Raw genomic sequence first — 17,702 nt, 5'->3', positions numbered from 1 at the left:
CGGCCAGACGTTGTTAACCGCCACAAGCATCTTATTATTGCTGGGTTGAACGGTAGACCATAATATAGCATTTCCGAATTAATAATTTTAGGCTGATTGCTCTTGCCCTTGGAATACCATTTCACATACATATAGTGGCCCCACCATGCTGCAGTTCTTGACATCTGCTTTGGACTGTTAAACTTCAGCCATAGACATGCGTTGCCGTGGACGACGGATCATCGTATGGCCGCATTATTTTTATTTTTAGCTTTTTCGTATATGCCTCCTGAATTGCTTAACGTTTTAATTTTTATAAGAAGTTTATATATAAAAGTTGATATCTCATATTTCTAAAGTTGACCATTAACTTTACATCAATCAATTTCATTATTTATACTATAAAATATCTATCATAAAAAATAGACATATTTTATCTTCATCTATCAAAAAGAAGACAGCCAAAAAAAACATTACTTATATCAGATGTTAACTTCACCTTAATCATCAATACTGAATCAACGCTACTCATACTCACATGCCCTAGTGTCAAAAGTCAAAAACATTCGTTCCATCGCGCTAATCTGTAGGAGTTGTACACGTCAGAAACAGGTGTTGTGTTCCGTTTTGGAAATAGAATAGTAACTAACAAAGAAAAGGAGAATTTTAGGTTGCCAAAAAGTAGTACATATCGCAAAAGGATAATCCAGCCAAATAAGTAGGAGCTGAGGAGAAGACAACCAATACAAATTAAAAAGTCTCCACGCACTTAGAGTAAGTATAATAGCAGGCTATAAGCCAGCTAAATGCTGACGTGGAAGAGAGAAGAGATAGGAGAAGCTGGCTATAAGCTTATAGTCAGCTCAGGCACAAGAACCAAGACAGCATGCGAGATATACATATGTGTCCTGCATTAAAGATAAAGAACTAACTATTATATATGAGTGGTGGGTTATAAGAAAAGTGGAGCCAGCTTGTTGGCTATATTATTAGCCATGCTCTTACAGTAGAGATCACAATGTAATATTCAAATATAATTAGGCATTGCTGATTGGCCCAAATGTTAATGACGCTTGGATTTTGTGTGTGTGTGGAAACCATCCACATGGATCGAGTCAAATAAGTACAGGCTGCTGTGTTCCAGATAAGAATAACATGCAAGTTGGAATATCTGCATTGGATATTGCTTGTCTGGGCACTCCAGCTGCAGCATCTTCCAGTCCAGTGGAGAAAAGGATTCAATAATGGCAATAATACAGCAAAAAATAGCATGATTTGGATTGTCTTGTGCCAGATCAGTCTCATAAATATTGTACTAATTGTTGTGCACTAGTCTGGCTATCATTTGGAGTTTTGCATTTAACATTGTATACCTACTAGTTACGTAGTTCCAACTTCCAAGTACTAAGCATTGACAATGATAGTTTCCAAGTACTAACATTGACAAATGAAGTCCAAAAATGCATTAGGTGGTTCGACTAAACTCATACTTTGGCCTATAAGTTTCAGCCGTACAAGAATGAGTGCCAAAAAGGCTCAATGCTAATTACCTGCCAATCGTACCAAGTCATAAATTGACATGACCAAATACCACTACCTAAAAGCTAAAGCAACATTGCTTTTCAACAAACAAATAAAGACGATTGACCTTCTTAGAAAGAACTTTCAACAGCTGGACATCGTACTTATTCGAGACTATAAACATGCCCATGTTTATTACAATGATGCTGTGATGATAAATAAATGATACATATAATAGAAATAATGGCGTGTCCATCGAGCACCTGGGATCAAAACAAGAGCTGGGTATGACAACAGCGACGGCGCTTATAGTTGCACAAAAGAAAAAACCTCGTACATACTCTCGACCTACAATCTCGGAAGTGGCAAACGGAATGCTTCCATGTGTTCTATAGAACATTTTTGGTGATATCCTTGTTGTTTACACAGAATCTACAACAATTCACCGTGCTTCGTCTTCTAGATTGCGGAACCCAGTGGTGAGATCGTCGTACAGTTTCTGGAATTTCACAACCAAAACCTCTTCGCCTTCTGCGGGATCCTCGAATTTTTGGGACCTGTAATAAGCAATAAATATCATTAGTAATCTTGTAATAACTCCTACACAACAAGTGATGAAACTTGGAAGTAGGGTAGAAATGCGTACACTAGGCGGTAGAATAGATCACCCATGCGATGCTTGATGACACTGTATGTTATTTTCTGTCCATCAACACCAGCTGCCCGCTCCACTGCCTATAAACAGCAAACCATGCAAATTAATACAATTCTTATGCTACTTTTGTATGGGAATATAACATGTCTTGAAAAGATCCTATTTGTAGTGATTTAACAATTTGAGTAACTTATAAACCACAGTACAATAAACTGTGCCCTCAGTTGTCTTCAATTAGCTCCACTCATTCAATTTCCAATTTAAATATCCTAGCATGTTGATGCCATGCCAGGATTCAATTATTTATAAATTATAAGCCAAACAATCTTCTACTTTGATATTTAAATTCAAGGGATTAAGAGGTCCAACCTCTGTCAATCCCATTAAGTTCAAAACCTGTAACTTCACATACCAATGAATCAATCCAATTCATACTTTTGTTGTTCCAGAAATCAGTGATTCAAGCAGGAACCAGTGGTTCAGTTTCATGCCATTCTATGGTCATGGGATTTCGGGCCTCTAGGTGACCAACGATTGTTTTAAATATATGCTCACAAGCATCAGTGACAATAGATATAACAAAATTATCAGAAAGTTTTGACATGATTTTCTATGTCAAAATTTCAGCTAGATTGGCTTGTTCAAAAGAAATTGGAAAATTGTAGTGTTGCTGGAACAATGAGTAAGAGAATTTACCTGGTTTGCCAGTGTGTTGAAATGAATAATATTGCGCATCATCCACACAGATTTGTAGAATGGGCAGTATTTATCGTATCTGTTTTACACAACAGAATTGATCAATTAGTTAGTATGGATGATAACAAATGGCAGTAAAACTATCAAATGTGTTTAACACTCACGAGGTAAAGGCATTTTGTGCCAAATAATCTTCTCTCAGAAGTTTTGCTGTCTCCAGTGTAATCTTGTCGGATTCTGCCAGTGCATCTTTACCAACAAGCTGAATGTAGGGGGTAGAGAGTCCACAGTAAATCTCACGCAAAGATCAAAGAGCTCAAATCTTACTTATGCCACATCTTTTTGAGAAAAAAAGTATGTACTGAAGTCAAGTTTATTATCACTTTCAAAATGATTAGGAGGACCAACAAGTGAATGAAATACCAAGAAACTGGTACTGAGAAAATATTTACAAAAGCATGTGTGAGCACTTTTGATGGGATGTCACATTGGCATGCTGCATATTAATAAGAAGCATTACAGCAAGAAGCAATAGAACATTATGAAACAAGGTAACTTCACTTGGAAAGGTCAAAACATCATGGAATTCCAGGAGTAAATATCCACAAGGCTAAAAAAAGTACCTGCACAATTTCATTTAGATCATCCTCCCTCTGCAACACCTCACGTGCCTTTGTTCTAATATCAATGAAATCCGGATCAAACTTCTCGTAGAATGACTCAAGCGCCTGCTAGGCAGAAACATTGTATGATCACATAACAACAATTAGCTCATGCATCATGGAATTCTTAATCTATGTGCGCAAGTCTAAAAACAACTCAGTTGGAATCTGAAGGGAGTATAAACTAATTAAGCAAGTTGCTTGTCAGAAACGAACCTTGGAATATTTCGAATAAGAAATGAGCCAATTCACTGATGGGAAATGCTTCCTCTGGGCAAGCTTTTTATCTAATCCCCAGAAAACCTTAAAAAAGAAGACACGGTTTAACAACACAGAAACAATAAACATTTTTATCAAGTCAGACTAAAAAGGAGGAGTAATTTATGATTCCTTACCTGAACAATACTAAGGGTCGCAGAGGTAACAGGATCTGAAAAATCACCACCAGGAGGAGAGACAGCACCCACAATTGTAACACTTCCATCCCGATCTGGACTTCCAAGACACCTTACCTTACCAGCACGTTCATAGAAAGATGCCAGTCTTGCAGCCAAATAAGCAGGGTATCCACTATCTGCAGGCATTTCAGCCTGGACCACAAAAATGTGGCATTGCCCATTAGAAAATTACCATAAGACAGATGTTTTAAGGAATCAGCAGAAATGGGTTAGAACAATTTTACTCCAAAGGATATATTAGCACCAGCAAAAGTGGTCATCAGGTAGTTCTTGTCGTCTAATCTGGCGTTTATCTTTACTACTATAAAAGCCTCTAGTGGTGTACTCCCATTGCATTTTTACAATTTACCCTCTTAACTTCGTAATATTAAAAAAGATGGATATCCACATACAATCAAATTGATATGGATATTTCCTATATAAAAAAGATGGTCACATATTTCATGAAAAATATTTTCTATTTATTCTAGGAATAACATAATATGTTTTTATCCTTTGCAAAGCATAGGCATTCAGCTAGTATTTTTATATTGTGCTAAGCTCCTAAAGCCTTGCATAGTATTGTTTGGCATACATAGTGAATTATATTAAATGATGAAAACTTGATTCTATAATCCAGACTACCAGCGTAAATAGGCTATCATAGCAACTAACGAAAAACACAATGAAAACAAAACTAAACTGATAAGAAATCAGAGAAGTTAATTTTCCTTCATATGAGCATAGAAGTTAAAGCAATTTACTTTAAGAAATACAAAAGGAAATGGGGTCAAGTAACAGCAGAACGTACCAAACGCCCAGAAATCTCACGCAATGCCTCAGCCCATCGTGAGGTGGAATCAGCCATCATACTGACATTGTAGCCCATGTCACGGAAATATTCAGCTATCGTAATTCCTGGGGGAAAATCCATACAAAATTTTGTTTAAATGAAATCATTGTTGATGATTTTAAGATCCATAGAATGCATGCTAATAGTACTCCAAATGACCAAAGAACCAGGAAACTGAACATATTGACAAAATCAATGTTACATAAATTCTAAACTGGAGAGTAATAATAGGAAATATAACTGGGGAGGGGGACGCCTTCATCATCAAGATTTTTTTTATCATAAATTCCACAGTAATATACATGTGTGGATCTCAGGAATAAATGCAGATATGCTTATCATTTTGCCCTGTATCAATGCTGTGCTTTTAGCCACTGTTGTGCAGTGTAAAGATTCTAAAAATGGGTACATGTTTAGTCGCAGGTAAGAAGGCATGGCCCAGGTTGATGTAACATCATATTTATGAGATACATACCTTTACTAAACAACTATATGCCAACTAAAAGAACAAAACCAAATTGGGGCGCACAGTATTGATATCAGTCACTATTATGTTGTGGCTTAATGTAAATATCAAATCAATCAGGGGCATTACAATATTACACCATTACCTGTATAAATGGAAGCTTCACGAGCAGCAACAGGCATGTTCGATGTGTTAGCCACCAGTGTCGTTCTCTTCATCACTGACTCTTCACGTCCCTCATATGTCATTGTCAATTGGGGAAAGTCCATGAGAACCTCAGCCATCTCATTTCCTCTTTCGCCACATCCAACATAAACCACAGCTTCGGAGTTGGAATACTGCAGAGTTGAGAAGGCTACTTATCTCAGTACAAAGATGTAGGCCAAGGCAACAAAAAGAGAGTATATTTCCAAAGATACTACACAGTTATAAGGAATAGAAAAATAGTGATCACCTTGGAAAGTGCTTGACTAATGACAGTTTTTCCACAACCAAAAGCTCCAGGAATGGCACAAGTTCCTCCAAGAACTGAGGGGAACAACGCATCAAGTACACGCTGAGACCATTTAAAAGTAGACAAGAATTAGATTAAATGAGTAGGAAAAGAGGGGATAAAAACAACACCTGAGAACATTTAGTGATTCAACAAAACTTTGATGAAACTAGGGAGGAAAACAAATGTTAAACTGGGCTCATGACAGGTTCGGCACAAACCTGTCCTGTAAGAAGAGGTGTATCCGCAGCAAGCTTTGATGCAACAGGCCTTGGTGAACGAACAGGCCATGTCTGTAGTCCAATAGGTACAAGAAATTAAACTAATGCTTTAATCCTCAGACATACAATCTTCGCAAAAGAGACAATTTTTTTACCTGAAGCATGGTAAATTGCTTTTTGATACCCTGAAATTCCAACTCTAACACAGTATCCTGCATAGCAAACGCAGGGTTTGAAACAAAGGTAAGCAAAGTATAACACATGCAGATCAATAGGACATGGGATAAAGTGATACTGATAGCATCCACTAACCTGCAAGCTGTATTGACCAGCTGGGGCGATGTAACTTATTTTCCCCATAGAGCCAGGTGGAAGAGCAACACGGTGTTCCATCAAAGTATTCTCGTGGACAGCCTGCCATATAGTCAGGAAACTTTAGCCAATATCCTGATGCATAGTATCAATAATAACATAACACGAGACTCAAAATCATGATTACTTACAGCATATATATCTCCGCCTGTGATAGCATCTCCAACACCTGCAGCAGAAGGATATAAGAGATATTTTAGAGTGTCTTGCACTGCACACTAAATGAAAAGGGATAAATGGATGTCCCTGATTTACATGCCTGAAGTATACTGAACACATTACCTAGATTCTTTGGGTTAAACTCCCAAAGAACATCTTTGTCAAGGGCAGGTACCGAGACACCACGAGGGATGTACACATCTCCAGATTTAATAGCAATAGTTTTTAGAGGACGCTACAACGTGATAGGAAAAAGGAGATGGCAATAGTCAACACTCAACAGATATGAAGTGCACAGACCTTAATGAAATTATTCCATGTTCACAACTTGATGTTACCTGAATTCCATCAAAAATGTTCCCTAGAATACCAGGTCCCAACTCAACTGATAGGGGCTGCACAGGCATAACTATTATGTGTTAAAAACAGTTACACTTGACAGGTTAGTTTGGTAGATGACAAAAATGCACCTTTCGTGTTCTCAAAACAGGGTCATTAACCATCAGTCCAGCAGTTTCCTCGTAAACTGTGATACACAAATAGCAACATTTCCGATGTTGAGATATTGACTGTATGTGGTTTAAACTGGCATATAATCACCATTAGAACTCACGTCTGTATGCTGTGAAAGATAGAAAAAAAACTAGAGCGGTGTTGCACACCTTGAATGGTAGCTGAATCACCCTCGAGACGGATAATTTCTCCGATGAGGTTATCGTGCCCAACACGGACAAGCTCATACATGGCAGCACCTCCCATTCCATCAGCCACGACCACAGGTCCAGAAACCTACAGAAACCCATTCAGTCAAGCACTAGCGTTCATCAACACAGCGTGAATAAAGTTCAGATTTAAACATACCATCACAGAAAAGAGAGGACGATTGCTATTGTACATATAACTAGAAACCAAATCTTAGCAGTAGACAGCATCTAAGTATTCTACCAGACAGATACGACAGCACTGAGTTCGTAATAGGATCTAATATGCCAAGGAACAAGTATGAGCACGCGGGCCACATTTTGGCACCAATCAACACCAAATCTTATGCTACAAAAGAAACAGCTTCTTATGCTCGTCCACAGTCCAAACACAATGTACAAATGCCAAGCATCAGTCAAACCCATCTGAACCCGTTGTACACACGAGTGACGAATCCACAGTACAGCCTAAACTTTTAGCATCCTTCCAAGAGCAGAGTAGATCATACTACGGTGTGGTACAGCCTAGCGATCAGAACGCCACACGCAAATCTCAAGCACAGCAAGTCAGCAACCCAGCCCTGCAAACCTACTTCCACCGAGTGCCCACACCAATGCTGACTGGATCCGAGGGTTCCTCCCACACAGCACCAGTCGCCCCCCGACAGATCCCCAGGAAGCAACCCGCGCCACCACCACCACCCGCCGAACCCCCGCACCAAGCCACCTCAAATCTCGCGCCAATTCAGCTCCGATCCGACCGCGCCAGACGCCCGCGGGGGCCCAACCACGCCGCCACGGGGCCCGCGCCCGTCGGGATCGCGAATGGGATCTACGCAGGAGGGAGGGAGCAATGCGAGCGGGCAGGCGGAGAGAGAGAGAGAGAGGGACCTTGCGGACGTAGCCGTACTCGCTCTCCTTCTCGGAGTCCTCGAAGGTGGTGATGCGGTCGCCGAACGCCATGGCGGCCGCCGGCGGCGAGGTGGGCGGTGGGGCTCGTCGCGATCTGGGGGGGCGATGCGGAGGAGAGGAGGGCCACGCACGCAGGCGGTGGTGAGGTGGATGCCGCCTTAAATAGATGTCGCCGTCGCGTGTCTTTTTTATGTATTTATTTTGCTTTTTTATTTTCTGATTTGATATTTTGGAGCAATGGGTTCGTCTCGAGCTGTGATTTAGCGGTTCGTACTGCTTGGTTTTTGGGGCGCTGACTTGTGGGCCAGTGGTCATAGAACCTGTGGTGTGTGTGGGTCGGTCGCGGTTAATTAGTAATCGTTTCTGATTTGAATAAATGGAATAAGTTTTATTACTGAGATCCGTCGATCAAGTTTATTTATACATAGTACCGGGGTATTTAATATTTTTTTGTCATGGTTACACGTTTACAAATTCAAACATTCTACACGACGCTCTTCCGTTTCAATGGGATCAACTAAACGAGTAGCCCACCTCCACTCGCCTGCTCACCCTCATGCAGGCATCCATCTCCACCCACGCCCCTCGTGTTGTTCTTGTCACGGGATGTCAATAAGTTTGGTATCATCTGGTATAATCTATCTTATTTGGATGTGATTATGTCCGGTAATCGTTTTGTTATAGATTTATCACCCAATGTGTCTGTCGCATATTGATTCTATACTAATATATTATATGTTATAGATATATTGATTAAATGTCAAAACTAGAATTAACAAATAGATAATTATTCCTTTTTAGCGTGTTTGACATATGCGAGATTTTAGGATTCACGGTTATATGATATTTTTCTTAAAGCTGATAAATACCTTAAGATAATAAGGATTTATCTATAACTAACACATATATCGAGGGGATTGAGATCTATTACGGTTATAGTCATCGTACATTTGTCACTGACATGTGGCCCAGGGTTTGTTAGACCCATATGTCAATAACAAAGTCACGTGACCTCGACAGCACACAAAACTGATATATCGAGCATTTAACGTTACGTGGATGTCAACCCTTCACCATGAAAAGATTTTCGCGCTTGACTCAACTCTAAAACATTCGGGATAAATTATGAAAATGACAACTGTTCAATATAAGATTTAATTAAATTTTACTGGTCATGCATTCCATTATATGCACGCTCCTACCATTCGCATTTACTTGAATTTGTACTTTCACCGTTCCGGTTTTGACAGCAAATTAAGGCCCTGTGTCATTCCCAAAAAGTTTTCAAAAATATCACATCGAATCTTTGGACACTTAAATAGAGTATTAAATATAGATGAAAATTAAAACTAATTACATAATTATGGGAAAATTTCGAGACGAATCTTTTGAGCCTAATTAGTGTATGATTAGCCATAAGTGTTACAGTAACTATGTGCTAATGACGGATTAATTAGACTTAAAATATTCGTCTCACGGTTTTCAAGCAAAATCTAAGATTTGTTTTATAATTAAACTGTGTTTAATACTTCAAATGTAACCGTACGTGCCGGTGTGACCTTCCTCCTAAAAACTTTTGGGAAATAAACATGACATGGCCTAAGTTCAAAATGAATATGCTACGATGAACGAAAGTTTCCCATTTAGCATGTAAACAGTTTGATGATACGTCATCTTTTAAGCATTTTTTTTAAAAAAAAGACAAATGGTCAAGTTATTGTAAGCGGAGATAGTAAGAGTCACCTTTCGTATATCTGAATTTTTTTCTGCATATTTTCCATAGTAACATCTACAGGTTGCAACTACGGGATAACGTCCCATGCCATTGATTTTTTGTTATTACGTTTGGTCATTTGTATTTTTAAACAAATTGTGTAAATATAAAAAAGTCATGATTAAATTATTTATAATAATAAAATAATCATAACAGAATAAATAATAATTACATATTTTTTCAATAAAACAAATGGATAAATATGTGTTTAAAAATTAATGACTTCAAAATTAAAAATCAGATGGAGTATCATGCAATAATCCACATCTGTATTTCCAATTGGCAAAATGGGATAGCGTTGAGCAGCATAAATTCCGTTGCCTTACATATGATTCTGTCCTCTTCTCTCCTAAAAGAGGGGACTAAATTAGTTGAACCAACGTGGATCCAGCACTTCAGATTTGGGGGAATAGCACAGAGCAACATGGATGAGATTTGTTTCAGTCCAATAAAAAATATCTCGAGATACCTCTACATCACGGTAACAAATCAGAAATCGTGGAATCTGTTGCACATTCTACTCAGCTAGATCCAATGATGAAAAACGATTTAGTATACCGGTATCTCGAGTTACTTTTTGTTAGACCGGAGCAAATCTCTTTTTTTATCCATGTTGAAGCGTGTAAGTTCAATTTTTTTTTGTTGTTTTGTTTTTAGACAGTGGATAATTCTGTAGCATCTGTCAGTGAAACAAGCTTTCTCTTCCTCTTCCCACTTGATAGCTCGAATTAACATCCAATCTCGTGTCACTGTTAACTATCAAGTTCAGACATCACAAATTACCATGTTAAGACGAATAATTAAACTCAACTTCTTTAGCTTTAACCTCTTTTTAAAGTGTGGTTCCTCCAGTATGAACATGAGTAGGCATATTTTTTTGAACTCAAAGTATGTCAATGGGTAGACTCTTTTTCATCCCAAGATCTCATAGCTGTTCTGCTCCTATCCATCCATTTCTTCCCTGACCGAGATTCTTTGCAAACTTGAAATCTTAGCACCCTAACCTACAAAAGAAGTTCAGAATAACATGATCAAGATTCAAAGACTTGCCTTTGTTCACCCTGCAAAAAGAGTTCTTGGTAAGCAAGCACCTTCAGTTGCCTCACCCAAGAAATGTTCTTTCCTTGCAATTCGCAAAGACCCAACACGACCAAGAATCTCATCGCAGTCTCAGCTCCTGATTTGATCGTGTTCATCACACATATGGATAAAAACCATCGGTTTCTTCTGAATTTTGCAGAAAAAAGAAAAACCTGCGCATTTCTGATCGATGGGGTGCTCGTCGTCGAAGAAGCTGGAGGAGGAGGCCGTCAGGGCGTGCCATGAACGGAGGAGCTTCGTGAAGACGGCGATCGCGCAGAGGAGCCTGCTGGCCTCCTCCCATGTCGCCTACGCCCACTCCCTCCGCCGCGTCTCGCTCGCCCTCTTCTACTACCTCGCCGAGGACGAGCACCTCTACTTCCTGCAGCAGGAGGCGGCGTGCCGGCACCGGCCGTGCTCGCCGGAGAAGAAGGTTCTTGTCGTGAACTGTCTGAGGTCGGGGGGCGGCGCGCCGGTGCACCCGGTGGTGGAGGAGCAGTGGGTGGATGAGGCCGCCGAGACCGCCACGGTGGATGGGTTCTTCGGCGTGGACCCCGGCCAGTTCTTCTTCCACCCTTCTTCCTATGCTCCGGCGAATGCCATGCCGGCTTCGCCGCTGCCGCCGCCGACGACGACATGGGACTTCCCTTGGGACCCTTTCTCTTCTCTCCATCCCGATCACCAGCAATACGTGAACTATGGCGACGTCGACGAAGGGAGGAGAAGCGATGGCGAAGAAGACGAGCAGATGCTACCCGAGCTGGAAGAAGAAAGCGACGGCGACAGCGACAGCGACGATGAAGAGGAAGAGGCGGAGGCTTCGCCGGCGGTGGAGCAGCAGCCGAGGGAGGAAGAGGAGAAGGCGGTGGATCGTGTCAACAACGAGCTGAGGGTTCTCGCGAGCGCCGACGTCGAGCAGCATAGCACGCCGGGGTTCACCGTGTACGTCGACCGGCCGCCGGCGAGCATGGCGGAGGCCATGAGGGACATCCAGGGCCACTTCATGAAGATCGCCGACGTCGCCAACGACGTCTCCGTGCTCCTCGAGGTCGTCCCCTACCAGAGGAAAGGTACACGCCATCGTTGCGCCTTCCACACTCTCCAGTCTCCACCATTGAATCACTCATGTCATGTCTCGTACGTAGACAGTCCGACCAGCTGCTCACGGCGACGTCGACGGCGACGAGGAAGGCTGCGGCGGCGGCGAGGTCTCCCCGGAGGCATTCCAGCTGTTCAAGAGCCACAAGGAGAGCCTTGATAGGCTCTACGAGTGGGAGAAGAGGCTCTACGAGGAAGTCAGGGTAGAGACTGATCCAATTCGATCTGCCAATCCGCCATTGATTGAGTCGTCAAGAACGATCTGAATTTTCTCGTTTTCATGGCGTCGTCGTGGTGAAGGCAGGGGAGCGGGTGAGGCTGGCCTACGAGAAGAAGTGCGCGCTGCTGCGGAGCCAGGACGCCAATGGCGCCGAGCCGTTCGCCATCGAGAAGACGAGGGCCGCCATGAGAGACCTCCGGACCAAGCTGGACATCTCAATCACCTCCGTCGACTCCGTCTCCAAGAGGATCGCCGCCGTCCGCCGCGACGAGCTCCTCCCCCAGCTCACGCAGCTCATCCGAGGGTACCACCACCACCACCGATCTCGCAAGAACACCAGCGATCGATCTGGGCGTCTGATGTGCTTGATTTTGGATAAAAAAATGTTTAGGTTGGCAAGGATGTGGAGGGTGATCGCCGATGCTCACCGGGCGATGAAGCGCACGGCGGATGAGGCGTGCGCGCTCCTGTCGTCGTCGGCGGCCGCGTCCGCGCGAGCGGCTGCCGGCGGCGAGGGAGGCATCAGGGGCCCGCCGCCGCCACCGGGGCAGGCGCGCGCGGCGACTGCGGCGGGCGCGCTCGCGACGGAGCTCCGCGGGTGGCGCGCGGCGATGGAGGCGTGGGCGGAGTCGCAGCGCTGGTACGCGGCGGCGCTCTGGGGCTGGGCCCGGAGCTGCGTCAAGGACGGCGAGCACATGCCGCGCCTCCTCGTCGCCTGGGCCGGCGCCGTCGAGGCCGTCAGCGTCGAGGTGGCCACCAGGGACGTGGAGGCGGTGGCCGCCGAGGCGGCCGCCATCGCCACAGCCGCGCGCCGGCGAGGCGGCGAGGAGGACTGGAACGAGGAGGAAGGCAAGAAGAGGATCTGCCTCGGTCTAACGGCGGCGCTGGCGAGCACGGCGGAGGCCGGCTGCCTGGCCGCCGCCGCGTACGACGAGTTGGTGGTGGACATGGAAGAGAGGGAACGCGCGAGGGAGATGGCGGGAAGAGAAGAAGAGACCATTCAAAACTGAACTTACCCATCGTATAAACTCGCCATGGATTCTTTGCAACCATTTGGTCACTCACTTGAATTCTCCAAGCTCTCACCAATGGATCATGGATTCAAAATGCAAAAAACTGCAACCAGATCAGAAAAAAAGTTGTAAATTGCACAACATTTATAATTCGTAGTTCAAATCTCTTAGCATTTATAGTACCAATAGTATATAGCTGGTCAGTTCTATTACATGACGACACGACACGAGGACTCTGAAAAACTCAAGTCCGTTCACTTGACACCACATTCATACGTAGCTGAGCCTGAGCCTGAGCTTGAGATGCCATGGCATGGCATGGCATGGCACTGACAGTAGTAGGTCGTTCACTTGGACATGCCGCCGTTGGAGTGGGAGTCCCAGCCCCAGCAGCCGTCGACCACCTCGCCGCCGGGCATCTGGCCCTGGTCCGGCGGGGACAGCCCCGTGAAGGGGTCGTCGCCGGCGTAGTCCAGCCCGGTGAGCACGTCCGGGACGCAGCGCTGCCGGGCGTTCAGCGCCGGCGACAGCCCGCCGAGGTGGCCGAGCCCGCACGACATCGCCCCCCGCGCCACCATGTCCTCCGCCATCTTCACCTGCATGAACGGGACCGGCTTCAGAGCTTCAGAAAACTGTCCGAGATGCAGCTAATGGCGATGGCGATGATCAACGCAGTGAGCAGATGGATGATTCACCTTGACACGGAGGGCCTCGACGTCTGATTTGAGGATTCTGTTGTCCGTGACCGCGGTCGTGAATTGCCCGTTGGCATCTGTCAATTGCTTGAAAAGCGACGCATTTTCGCCCCGGAGCTGGTCGACCTGACAAACAAGCTCACGAGTTGAACTCTGAATAATCTGAAAGAACTGGAGGTGGCATTGTCATTCTGACTCAAAATCATAGTACCAGGCTACCAGTTGGCACAAGATGTGTTACTCAATCTGTGGTGGATATTACCGTTTGACACTGTCAAAAATTCCACAAGTATACACCATATCGTTTACCTGTGACTCGAGATCAGCTAAGTGAGCTTGCTTTCTCTTCCTTGATCGCCGAGCAGACTCCCTGTTGGACACCATCCTACAATTTTGAAACCAACAACCATTCCATGCAAGTTATTTGCCAAACATTCGTTCTGAAATGCAATTTCTACTTGTGAGTACCACTATAATGTTACAAAGCTGCAGCAGAGAGCAGACGAAACGCTGGCAATAAGTTGTCGTGTTCTTTGGTATACCTTCTCATTCTCTTCACATCCAATGGGTTTGTGCTTTGTTCGCACGGACCTCCCTCTATATCGAACATTGACTCGCTGTCAGAATCTGAACCACTTGTGCCTCCCAGAGTTTGACTCTCCTTCATAGTCAGATTGGTGGCTGATGTGGGACTTGCTGCTGCTGACAGAGAATATGAACAGAGGTGAGCAAGAACAATTAAACATCTGAACATCTGCCCCATCATCAAATCCAATTTTGATGCAGTATATATAACACAGTAACAGTACTGGTACTGTCCATGCATGTGCAGCATGTCCATGGATTGAATCTCCATGTGTGGTAAAATCCAATTTGCATGTGTTTTCAGTATCAGTACAGTAGCAAATAATCGCATACATAGATCACCGAGTATTTCTGCGTGTAAATTGCAGCCTTAATAACTGATAAAAGCTGTAGAAGAAGACGTGTGTGAGGTGATACCACAAATTGATGACTGCGATTCAATTGTGGTTGAAACCGCAGGATGCCGTGCGTTGAGGCTCTGGGTCTGGGGCCATATGTGGTTGGGAATGGCCCCAGTGATGGTGCTCTGCTTGGACAAAAACAAAAGTACAATTAGTCAAGTGATTAATCATGCACATGAAGAATCAAGTACAGATTAATATAAGCAACCAGAGCTAGTATGAGATACTACTTCCTGTAATTGCAAGATTTCATACTAATGATTGGCTTATCAGTATGTAACCATCTTCCTTATCTACAAATTACTTCAGTTCTTAACATACTAATGACTAATCAGCAGTACTAATCAGTATGTAATCATCATCCTTATGTAAAAAAGCATTTCATTTCTTAATATACTAGTGACTAATTATTTATTACTCTAGTCATCATATGTTAATAACAACCCAATTAACCCCTGTCATGACAAGGTAAACTCTCCTGTTAGCCTATTAACCTAAAAAATTTCTTAATATCTTCTCTATGCCTAGAGTTCAGGACGCCCTCATATCAATCCGGCTATTTAAATTCCTTTCAAATACGAAACATAGCTTGCAGAGAATACATCTAAGCAGCCATACATATACATGACAAAAAAGGGCACTTGCAAAAATTGGAGCGAGGTTTTCGATTTGAAAGGTACAAGGAGCTGATGATCACTCCGCGCAAATCAGTACTAGTCGCAGCAGCAGCAGCAGAGCACTCACCGAGTCGGCGAAGCTGAAGGCGGAGAGGTCGGCGGCTGAGAACATCATGAACGGCGGGTGCGAGCCGGCGGGCTTCTGCTCGGCGGCGGCGGCGGGGTCGGCCTCCCCACTCCCGCCGTGGATGAACGCCTCGAAGTTGATCTCCGACGGGCACTTCTTCATCGTCTTCCCCCGCGGACCGATCGCTCGCTCGCTCGCTCGTCGTCGTCGTGGGTGGCTGCTGCTGCTGCGGTGGTGGTGGCGGCGTCGGAGTCGGATGCTTTTAGAGATGCCCCAGCGAGGCAGACCACCACCGAGAGGAGGAGGGGAGGAAAAAAAAGCTCTTTTCGGCGGCGATGGCGTCAGCTCGCCGTGGAAAGCGTCCACCGCCGGTCTCTTTGCCCTCCCTTCTCCGCCGTATTTACCAACCCTGCCATCCTGCAGCCGTAGCGCTTTCTCGGTACGTGTCGGGCTGCCGCAGCTCATCGGGGCTTTTTTTTTCATCGTTTTCCGATGTTTAACTTTTGATTCACGTTTAATAGTTTGCTTTATTTAAAATATTTTATACGTGGATTTACGAAATTATAAGTGGGTTAATGTGTATTGTTTAGAAACGAATGGTTCAATATTAATAATGTTAGATAAAAAATTGTGTGACGCACTTGGCCAAATTGGCATGATTTGTCTTTGTCCGCTTGCTATCTCATTCCCCACCATCTCACCAAACTCCTTTTCTTCTCTTTTTCTTACACCTTGTTGCTCCCTTTTATAGGACTATTTTATACCCATACTTAGCGAATTTATGTATAATTAAATTAATCCTAAAATAAAAATAAAGACGAGAGATTTTTTAATTAATCATTTAGGTTAATAGAATATGGTTTTTTATGGGTACATTTCTCAAGTTTAAAACGTTGTGTCCCGTGGTTCTCATATGATTTTTCAAAGAGTAAATTTCAACTTTACAACAATTAAATCATCGCGGGCTGTTTATGGTGTATGTTAACTCTCAAATATCTATCATAAAAGTCTAAGAGGGTGATCTTAGCATATTTGCAAACATAAAATAATTTATAAATAAAACTTTTATATGCTAGCAATCTAAAAGTCAAGGTTGAAAAATAAACTACGATGAAAGCCCCTAAAATTAACTCTATAAATTTAAGGTTCGAAATTCAAATTTTGATTTAAAAGTATATAAGAAAGAGGGGTGTAACAATATGTACATCTCAGCTATCTCACACGTAACTTTAGTAGTGCTCCCTCCATATCTATTTAAGGTTTTTGACCAACTAAGATGTCACAGATCATATTGTTTCTCTCGTTAACTACATCCTAATTGTTTCATAAAGCAACATTAACTTCTGATTGACAGCTTTGTATTTCTGCGTCGATAAAGGATAGCTAATAAAAGGTCACATCTAAAAATGTTTCGAATACTAAGTATACAAGTTTTTCTTTTGAGAGGATCAATATGGGTAAAAGTTAAAGATGAATTCTATTGCTCGTTGGGCTTAAGCCTAGAAGAGGGAGACTATGGAACGGCATCCCGTTTCATAAGGATGTAGGTCTGGTACCTAATAATCAGGTTTAATAATATGTATCAGGTTTAATATACATACACATTAATGTATTCCGTTCCAACCGTATATATCGTTTTCCTAGCATTATTTTTAAAAGTAAACTGGGCCTATTGGGCACAACGATTGAGCCATTCACTGCCTATGTTAGGTCATCGTGAACAAATTTAGGGGCACACGTTTTTGTTTTTGGGTTAAAGGACCTAAGATAAACTCGATGTTAAGTTGAAGGACCTCGAATGAACTTATTCCCAAAACGAAATAGGCCCAAGCAAAACCAGCACTGTTGGGCCAAATTGATTGGGCCGTGCACCGGAGAACCAACCGAAGCAGAGCCCAAACTCTCTCTCTCTCAGACTCTCTCTCTCGTCGTCGCCGTCGCCGACTGCCGCGCTCGAGGTCGAGC

General features: G+C 43.3%; 3 protein-coding genes across 4 annotated transcripts; 1 reads left to right on the top strand and 2 right to left on the bottom strand.

The window, feature by feature from the left end:
- Positions 1 to 1,628: 1,628 nt before the first annotated feature.
- On the bottom strand, positions 1,629 to 8,307 carry LOC102707743 (V-type proton ATPase catalytic subunit A-like). Its single transcript, XM_006646892.3, has 19 exons — positions 8,107 to 8,307; positions 7,177 to 7,303; positions 6,985 to 7,040; positions 6,853 to 6,909; positions 6,638 to 6,749; positions 6,487 to 6,524; positions 6,296 to 6,397; positions 6,139 to 6,195; positions 5,984 to 6,055; positions 5,724 to 5,825; positions 5,415 to 5,607; positions 4,762 to 4,868; positions 3,909 to 4,103; positions 3,730 to 3,816; positions 3,475 to 3,579; positions 3,016 to 3,113; positions 2,852 to 2,930; positions 2,147 to 2,235; positions 1,629 to 2,057 (listed from the first exon to the last, which is right to left on the bottom strand). The coding sequence occupies exons 1-19, from the start codon at positions 8,176 to 8,178 to the stop codon at positions 1,943 to 1,945; spliced, it is 1,863 nt and encodes a 620-aa protein (XP_006646955.1). The 5' UTR covers positions 8,179 to 8,307; the 3' UTR covers positions 1,629 to 1,942.
- Positions 8,308 to 10,814: 2,507 nt separating this feature from the next.
- LOC102722371 (protein ALTERED PHOSPHATE STARVATION RESPONSE 1-like) lies at positions 10,815 to 13,454 on the top strand. Its single transcript, XM_040520242.1, has 4 exons — positions 10,815 to 10,980; positions 11,142 to 12,051; positions 12,131 to 12,282; positions 12,380 to 13,454. Exons 2-4 carry the CDS (start codon positions 11,172 to 11,174, stop codon positions 13,307 to 13,309), a joined length of 1,962 nt encoding a protein of 653 aa, XP_040376176.1. The 5' UTR covers positions 10,815 to 10,980; positions 11,142 to 11,171; the 3' UTR covers positions 13,310 to 13,454.
- Positions 13,455 to 13,642: 188 nt separating this feature from the next.
- LOC102707462 (bZIP transcription factor RISBZ3-like) lies at positions 13,643 to 16,031 on the bottom strand. 2 transcript variants are annotated; one of them, XM_015833396.2, is made up of 6 exons: positions 15,738 to 16,031; positions 15,010 to 15,118; positions 14,550 to 14,709; positions 14,317 to 14,392; positions 14,008 to 14,133; positions 13,643 to 13,908 (listed from the first exon to the last, which is right to left on the bottom strand). In XM_015833396.2, the coding sequence occupies exons 1-6, from the start codon at positions 15,897 to 15,899 to the stop codon at positions 13,660 to 13,662; spliced, it is 882 nt and encodes a 293-aa protein (XP_015688882.1). In that variant the 5' UTR covers positions 15,900 to 16,031; the 3' UTR covers positions 13,643 to 13,659. The 2 variants fall into 2 exon arrangements, with proteins under 2 accessions (XP_015688882.1, XP_015688883.1); XM_015833397.2 differs by having other exon boundaries at positions 14,550 to 14,706.
- Between the last annotated feature and the right edge of the window lie 1,671 nt (positions 16,032 to 17,702).

This window comes from Oryza brachyantha, chromosome 2, assembly GCF_000231095.2.
Source record: "Oryza brachyantha chromosome 2, ObraRS2, whole genome shotgun sequence".
NCBI classification, from domain to species: Eukaryota; Viridiplantae; Streptophyta; class Magnoliopsida; order Poales; family Poaceae; genus Oryza; species Oryza brachyantha.
Note: the sequence above shows the minus strand (reverse complement) of the source record. Positions and strands in the feature narration are given on the sequence as shown.

What these genes read in the sequence shown, in the direction of transcription:
- LOC102722371 (XM_040520242.1), top strand. Translation starts at nt 11,172, where the DNA reads ATGGGGTGCTCGTCGTCGAAGAAGCTGGAGGAGGAGGCCGTCAGGGCG. An exon ending in CGTCCCCTACCAGAGGAAAG is followed by an intron (nt 12,052 to 12,130) that starts GTACACGCCATC and finishes GTACGTAGACAG; the next exon opens with TCCGACCAGCTGCTCACGGC. An exon ending in GGCTCTACGAGGAAGTCAGG is followed by an intron (nt 12,283 to 12,379) that starts GTAGAGACTGAT and finishes GTCGTGGTGAAG; the next exon opens with GCAGGGGAGCGGGTGAGGCT.
- LOC102707743 (XM_006646892.3), bottom strand. Translation starts at nt 8,178, where the DNA reads ATGGCGTTCGGCGACCGCATCACCACCTTCGAGGACTCCGAGAAGGAG. An exon ending in CACCTCTTCTTACAGGACAG is followed by an intron (nt 5,826 to 5,983) that starts GTTTGTGCCGAA and finishes AAATGGTCTCAG; the next exon opens with CGTGTACTTGATGCGTTGTT. An exon ending in GTGAGATTTCTGGGCGTTTG is followed by an intron (nt 4,104 to 4,761) that starts GTACGTTCTGCT and finishes TTTGTGGTCCAG; the next exon opens with GCTGAAATGCCTGCAGATAG.
- LOC102707462 (XM_015833396.2), bottom strand. Translation starts at nt 15,899, where the DNA reads ATGAAGAAGTGCCCGTCGGAGATCAACTTCGAGGCGTTCATCCACGGC. An exon ending in GATGTGAAGAGAATGAGAAG is followed by an intron (nt 14,393 to 14,549) that starts GTATACCAAAGA and finishes TCAAAATTGTAG; the next exon opens with GATGGTGTCCAACAGGGAGT. An exon ending in TAGCTGATCTCGAGTCACAG is followed by an intron (nt 14,134 to 14,316) that starts GTAAACGATATG and finishes CTTGTTTGTCAG; the next exon opens with GTCGACCAGCTCCGGGGCGA.